This window comes from Psammomys obesus, unplaced genomic scaffold, assembly GCF_907164565.1.
Source record: "Psammomys obesus unplaced genomic scaffold, mPsaObe1.curated_primary_1811, whole genome shotgun sequence".
NCBI classification, from domain to species: domain Eukaryota; kingdom Metazoa; phylum Chordata; class Mammalia; order Rodentia; family Muridae; genus Psammomys; species Psammomys obesus.
This window is the reverse complement of record NW_026596443.1, coordinates 1,651,511-1,658,032: the sequence shown is the minus strand read 5'-3', so window position 1 is coordinate 1,658,032 and position 6,522 is coordinate 1,651,511. Positions and strand designations below refer to the sequence as shown.

At 52.3% G+C, this 6,522-nt stretch overlaps 1 protein-coding gene across 1 annotated transcript in view; it reads right to left on the bottom strand.

Moving 5' to 3' along the window:
* Window positions 1-1,118: 1,118 nt before the first annotated feature.
* The window catches only part of Ren (renin), a 9,697-nt gene continuing 4,293 nt past the window's right edge, over window positions 1,119-6,522 (bottom strand). Inside the window, exons 4-9 of the mRNA XM_055598186.1 lie at window positions 5,718-5,836; window positions 4,762-4,958; window positions 2,764-2,883; window positions 2,235-2,379; window positions 1,913-2,011; window positions 1,119-1,393 (exon numbers count right to left, since the gene is read on the bottom strand). Coding sequence (XP_055454161.1) covers window positions 1,232-1,393; window positions 1,913-2,011; window positions 2,235-2,379; window positions 2,764-2,883; window positions 4,762-4,958; window positions 5,718-5,836 — 842 coding nt within the window. The 3' untranslated portion in view covers window positions 1,119-1,231. The remainder of the gene's footprint in view (window positions 1,394-1,912; window positions 2,012-2,234; window positions 2,380-2,763; window positions 2,884-4,761; window positions 4,959-5,717; window positions 5,837-6,522) is intronic.

Genomic DNA, 6,522 nt, shown 5'->3' with positions numbered 1-6,522 from the left:
ATCACTTTCAAACATGGGTGCTTCCTTCTACAAACTAACTTTCCCTGCATTGTTTGGGATTAAAGGCGTGTGCCACCACACCTGGACCTAAGGTATTCTTCACCTGAAACTCAGATCTGCTTGCTTGTCTCCTGGATTAAATGAGTATTTGCATCCCAGCTGGATCACACAGACTTAAAAGATCTTTGGATGTGATCAGCCATGTTCTAAATTAACATTCCTCTACAAGCTTGCTCCTCCTACTTTCTTACAGAACCCAGGCCCACCAGCCCAAGGATGAAACCATCCACAATGGGCTGGGCCCTTGCTATCAATCTCTAACTAAGAAAATGTTCTATAGGCTTGCCTACAGCCCCATCTTATGGAGGCATTTTCTTAATTAAGGTTCCCTCCTCTCAAGTGACTAGCTTCTGTCAAGTTGACATTAAACTAGCCAGTATACTAACGTACACTCTATTGCCATAGCCCTAATGCTTTCTCCCAATGGCCTTGAGGGACATGGGGCCTATTTCTTTGCAAACTCCCCAACCAAGGTTGTTGTATGAACAAGCTTTATGTGAATCCTTTTGACAATAGATGGAAACCATCAACCTACACACAAAAACGTAGGGGTGGGGCTCTTTTTGTCGCATTCTCCCTCTCTATCTCTTGCTGTCTCTCTGTATGTCTCTGTCTCAGTGTGTGTCTATCTCTTTCTCTGTCTCTTGTGTGTGTGTCTCTCTCTCTGTGTGTGTAGAGGCCAAAGGACAACTTCAATTACCATTCCTCAGGTATCAAACCCCAGGGATCTGCTTGCTTTGTCCCCATGGTTGCTGGGATTAAAACACCTGCCATCAGGTCTGGCTTTTATTGTTGTTGTTATTATTATTATTAATGTGTGTTCTGGGGATCGAACTCAGGTTCTCATACTTGAAAGGTGAACACTTTACTAACTTAGCTACATCTCCAGCCCCATTGGTCATATTATTCTCCATATGCAACCACGAAACTGTCTCCATCTGCTCCAAACTCAAAAGAACCCACCCCAAACAGGTTGTAAACATGAAGTCTTTATTCTGTTTTTCCACAAAGCAGGGAAGGGTGAGCAGGTGGAGAGGCAAGCACTCATCGGGGGCTCTGTGTCCAATGTCCCAAGGACACTGGGGCGGGGGGGCAAGCTCAGACAAAATGGCTCCCAGGAGCACCTGCTTTGGCTCAGCCTGAAACTAGGGTCACTGGGTGGCAGAGGGCCTTAGCGAGCCAAGGCAAACCCAATGCGATTGTTATGCCGATCAAACTCTGTATAGAACTTGCGGATAAAAGCGGCACCCAGGACCCAGACAGGTCCAGTGGGTGGTGGGATGTCCAGGCCGTGGAGAGCCAATGTGCACAGGTGGTCATTCCTGTAGGGGTCCTGGCAAGAAGCAAGAGGCTTGCTCGGTTGCCCATCACACAACCCTTTCCCACCGCCGGACCCTAGCAGCTGTCTTCCTTCTGTACCGCCCTTCGCTGACACCCTCCCAGAGCCCTTTACCCCATCCTAAATCCCAGCCTTCTTGGGGCAGGCTGGCACTGTAGTAGATACTGTGCAAACAGCGTATCCTCCCTGCTCGCAGGCTCACTTAGCTCCTCACCCAGAGCCAATCACTGAACTGCTCTCAGCCCGTGAGCATGAAAAGGACAGAGCACTAAAAAGAGGGCCACTCAGAAATGGAGAGTGAGGGCCATCACTGAGTTGCAGCATGGCTGCACAACGGAATCTATTGGGAAGTTTTAGGAACTTGGATTCCCAGGAAGTTCTGATTGGCCAGGTGAGGCATATGGCCTGGGCACCAGGATTGTTAAAAATTCTCTAGATGGCACGAACCACACAATAGTACATTACAACTTGCTCCCCTTCGGTGACCCTGCCCACCCTCTCCCTGGGCCTCACCTGTAGCACATAGTCCATGTTGGTGAGTGTATAGGCTCTGCCTCCCAGGTGGAAGGAGATGTTAGGGAGGGTGGGCACCTGGCTGCAGTCCACAACATACTGGGGGAATGAAGGGAGCTCTTTTCAGTGAGGAAGGCTCCAAGTAGGCCAGAGAGTCCTGGACACAGTCCCCTCTCAGCCTCCATGGGAGACACACCATGCATTCAGTGTGAGAGGTGAGGAGGCTTTGTTTGGGACCCGGTATTGTGTGGATGGTTTGGAGGGGGGAGAGAGGTGGTGCTACCCCCCCCCCACTTCTCCATTTTCCCCACTTATTTCTTACTTCGTCTGTGCTCTGCTCCTGAGCCCCCAGGACTTGCATGATCAACTTCAGGGAGCTCGTAGGACCCGAGATATAGGAGGCACCGGTGTCCACCACTGTCATGCAGCCTTCCTCACACAGCAAGGCGGCAGACCCCACAGATAACCTGCGGAGGCTACAGTTAGACAGGCAGACAGCAGACAGACAGACAAGAAGGATGGCAGGCAGAAGCTGGCAGGCACCTTCAGCCTGCATGTCTGCCTCAATTTAGGACAGCAATAGGAGGCCATACAAGTGGCCTGCTGATGCCCTGGAGGAGAGCTGAGGCAGAGCTGGCTGTTCCTTGCCAAAGACCCCACCTCCTCTCCCCAAGTCCCCTCCTCCACCACCCTCAAATCTCCATGCCCCCATCCTGGACAGAGCAAGCAGAAAGCAGATGGTGGTTGTACCTTAAGGAGTGGATCCCCTCCCCCCCAACCTGCACCCCATCCCACCCCAGTCCCCATGACATCAGTTTGGAGGGTTGGGAGGGTTTTGATTGCTGACTGACCCCTTCATTGTGATCTGCCAGGAGCCAGCCTTGCTGATGCTCACGTAGTGAAAATTGCCTTGGTAATGCTGGGGGTCACTGCCCCCCAGCACCACTTCCCCCCCGAGCAGGTGGGAATCTCTAAAGGAAAGATCAGCAGAAGTTAGAGACACACGACTTTGAAACCCAAGATATCAGGGATGAGGGAAAATTAAGTGTGGTGCAGGCTAGGGCAGAGCTTTGGGGTAGAGGAAGGGCTAGGGGCTAGATGGCAAGGCTGCAGGCTCTCATTAGGAGGATGTAGAACCTATTGCTTCTCCCCCTTGCTGATCCCTCCCCAAATGCAACAGAAGTATTTCTGGGACTGTCCAGCTGCCTCCAGAAAACCCTCAGCTTCAAGGACACGAATGCAAATAAGTTGCAAAGCAGGCCTTTCTCAGGTGTGCCGAGCAGACTTTAGGGAGAAAGCAGACACCTGCCTGCAGGGCTGGGCCTGATGGGTGGAGTCTGTGTGGGTGGTGGGTGTGATTCTGGGGCAAGGGTTCAGGAAGTATTGGAGTTCAGGGCCACATGGGGCTTGCGCCTCAAGATTTCTGCTGAGGCAAAGAGGGACACAAGAGAGGAGGTCTTCTTTGTAGGCAATGTTCAGCAACCCTGCTGTTTGGTAGGAGTAGGTTAATTTTCACCCTTCAGGCAACTGAGTCAGCAAATGGTGAAGCCCCCAAGACCTTGGTGGACACATGATGGCTGAAGCCAGGCTCTCGTTCTCAGCCAAAGCTGATCGCCTTCACTTTCCTGTCCTGTCCATGGTGCTTGTCAGCCCAGGGCTGCCTGGGGCTGGTTTCCAAGGTACTCAAACGGGGTTTCTCAGAGCTTACACCACACACACACACACACACACACACACACACACGTGCACATGTGTGTGTGGTGTGCACATGCGAGAGTCAGTTACTTACATGGATGCTCCTTCTTCCCAGCCAAAGGTAAGGGGAGACAGTCCCCACTTGCCAGGCCTGCTTGCTGCCTCTTGCTGGGTCCTCATTCTTCCATGGTCCCTACTTCTGAGCCCCATGCATGTGCTCTCCATACTTTCCCATCAGCTCTTCTTCCACCCACAGCATTGTTCAAGCATCCTCTAGCATTTAGAACACCCACATCTCTTTCCCTGCTTCTCTCTGGATCTTACCCCACAGGCCTGTTGAGCTTCCCAGAGCAGCCTGCATTCTGTAACCTCCACCTTCTGACACCCACTTCCACTCTTAGCCACTTCTTTTTTTCTGCTCCTGCCTCTACTCTTTGAAACACAGTCTTCCCAAGACCACTGACTGCAGGAGCCTCCGACTGTGGTGATCTGCTAGGTGCCTCCCTTTGCACAGAAGTTTTCCGGAGTCACCATCCGGAGAACCTGGCTTCCTCTGGGATGACTCTACATTCCACCCCTCCCTTCCACTGTCATCACTCCTGGCCTCTATTTTTTCCCATAATGATTTTACCCCCAGCTCAGACTGTTTTTCTAAACCCAGCAACTGGCAGCAGATCCCCGCCCTGCTGGGACGCTGCACTGACCACAGTTTCCCCCAAGGCAAGCTAAACTGCATAGAATTCTGGCCTAGAATTGAAAACCATCTGCAGCTTTCAGTACCCGGTGCCTGGCATGATGGAGGCACTCATTGTGCTGTGTTCTTGTCTTTCCTACTAGACAGTAAGCTCTATGAGGACGAAGGATCGGGATTGTCTTATTCACTGTGCACCCCTGGAGCCTACCACAGCATATGGCACAGAGCACTGACAGGATCAATGAGAGAACAAATAAACAAAGGCATGAAGCTAGCTGTGTCTGTGTGGCCAGCCCCTGAGGACTGAAAGTTTGATTTCCATTCATTTTAATTGGCTAGTGTGGTTCTGGATATGGATTGAGGACTACCTAATCAGGATCATGTAAATCCTGGCCTGGACTCTTACCCTTCTCCCAGCTCTCCACCCCTCCCTGCCTTCGCCTTGGAGTCAAACGCCCACCTGTTGTAGTAGACAGAAAAGACTTCCTCCCTCAGCACCCTCTGGGAGAGGATGTGGTCAAAGACAGGGGTGACCCCGCCGACGGCCTGAGCAGGGAAGCCCATGCCCAGGACCCCATCAAACTTGGCAAGCATGAAGGGTATCAGGGGCAGCTCTGTGACCTCTCCAAACGTCTGTGTCACAATGATTCCACCCACCTGTGCGGGAAGAACCAGAGGAGATGGAGATTAACACCCAACCCTGACTGAGGGTCTGCTCCGGCTTTCACAATACACAGGTTCTGAACAACAGTTAGGGAGGGTGAAACTACACCACAAGCCTGTGTATACTCTCTCAGCATAGTCTATGCTTAGGGCCAGGGAGATGGGGTTACCCAGCCCTGTAAAGACTGAGAAAGAGGTCCTCCCAGCCAGGTGAGCTTCACCCCTCCCAGAGGCCCATTTTCATGCTAGCCCCACCCAGGCCCAGGATTTCCTCATCCTAACCAGGTCCTCCGTTTCTGCCCCAGATTTCACAGCCACAGCGAGAGGGAAGAGCTCACACTGACTTCCCCTGGGAGTCTCTCTGTGTCTTTCCCTACCTCTGGCACAGCAGGGATGAGAGACTCCAGAACAGGAAGGGCTTAGACACTGGCAGAAAGAAAGCAAACCACACCCCGACACAAGCCCCTGATCCCCAATCTCAACACTCCAAGCCTGGTCTGAGCTGGTAAGTTCAGGCAGGTCACCAGGCAGGAAACTGTGGGATTCAGGCTCGCCCACTTGCAGGTTAGACGTACAGGCCTGCCCATCAGTGTCAGCCTGTTTGCTCTCCTGCATTTCTGGTCTTCGGAGCTTCAGCTAGAGGCTGCCAAGGAGGTGGCCCCTTCAACCTCCCAGGCTCCAAGAAGGGCTGGTGTAGACCCGCCCCACTCTGCATGGGCCCCATGGGTGTGTGTGGGGGGGTAAGCTACTCACAGTCACCACGTCCTGGCTGAGGAAACCTTTGACCGTCCCTGATCCATAGTAGATAGTGAATTCGGTCCCATTCTCCATGTAGCTGGAGGATTCTGAGGAGTCATAGAGGCTGTGGATCTCTAGCAGAGGGACACGGGCTCAGGTCAGCACAGGAGGCACTGACCTCGGCAGGAGGCTCAGAGGCGGGGCAAGTGGTGGACGTGGTTAAGATGGTTGAAGACTTAGCTCAGATGTGTGGGGTGTGTGTGTGTGTGTGTGTGTGTGTGTGTGTGTGTGTGTGGTAGGTGTTATGTTTTGGGGCAGGAAATTTAACTGGCTGGCCTTCAGGGGCCTTTAAGGGCCTGACAATATCCTATGTCACCACCTGTGTCCTACGTCATCCTCTGAGCCAGGTGCTCTGCCACTCCTACCCGCTCTCTGCCTTGGCTTCTTTCCCTTTCCCTGCTCTCTCTGACTTTCTCTCTCGAGGCCCCACCATGCTTCTCTTTCTCTTCTCCTATGCTCTCCCAGTGTCTCTCTCTGTCTCTTTTCCTCCCCCCAAATAAATCTCTTCTTATCAGATCTGCTGAGTGTGTGGCAGTTTTAAAATGTATCCTAACAGTATGTGTGGGGTGTATGTGGGGTGTGTCTGTGGTGTGTTGTGCCTGTGTCTGTGGTGTATGTGTGTGGTTTGTGTCTGTGGTGTCTGTGTTCTGTGTGTGTCTGTGCATATGTTGTGTATGTGTGTATGTGGTGTGTGTGTGTCTGTGTATGTGTTGTGTGTGTGTGGTCTGTGTCTGTGGTGTGTGTGTGGTCTGTGTCTGTG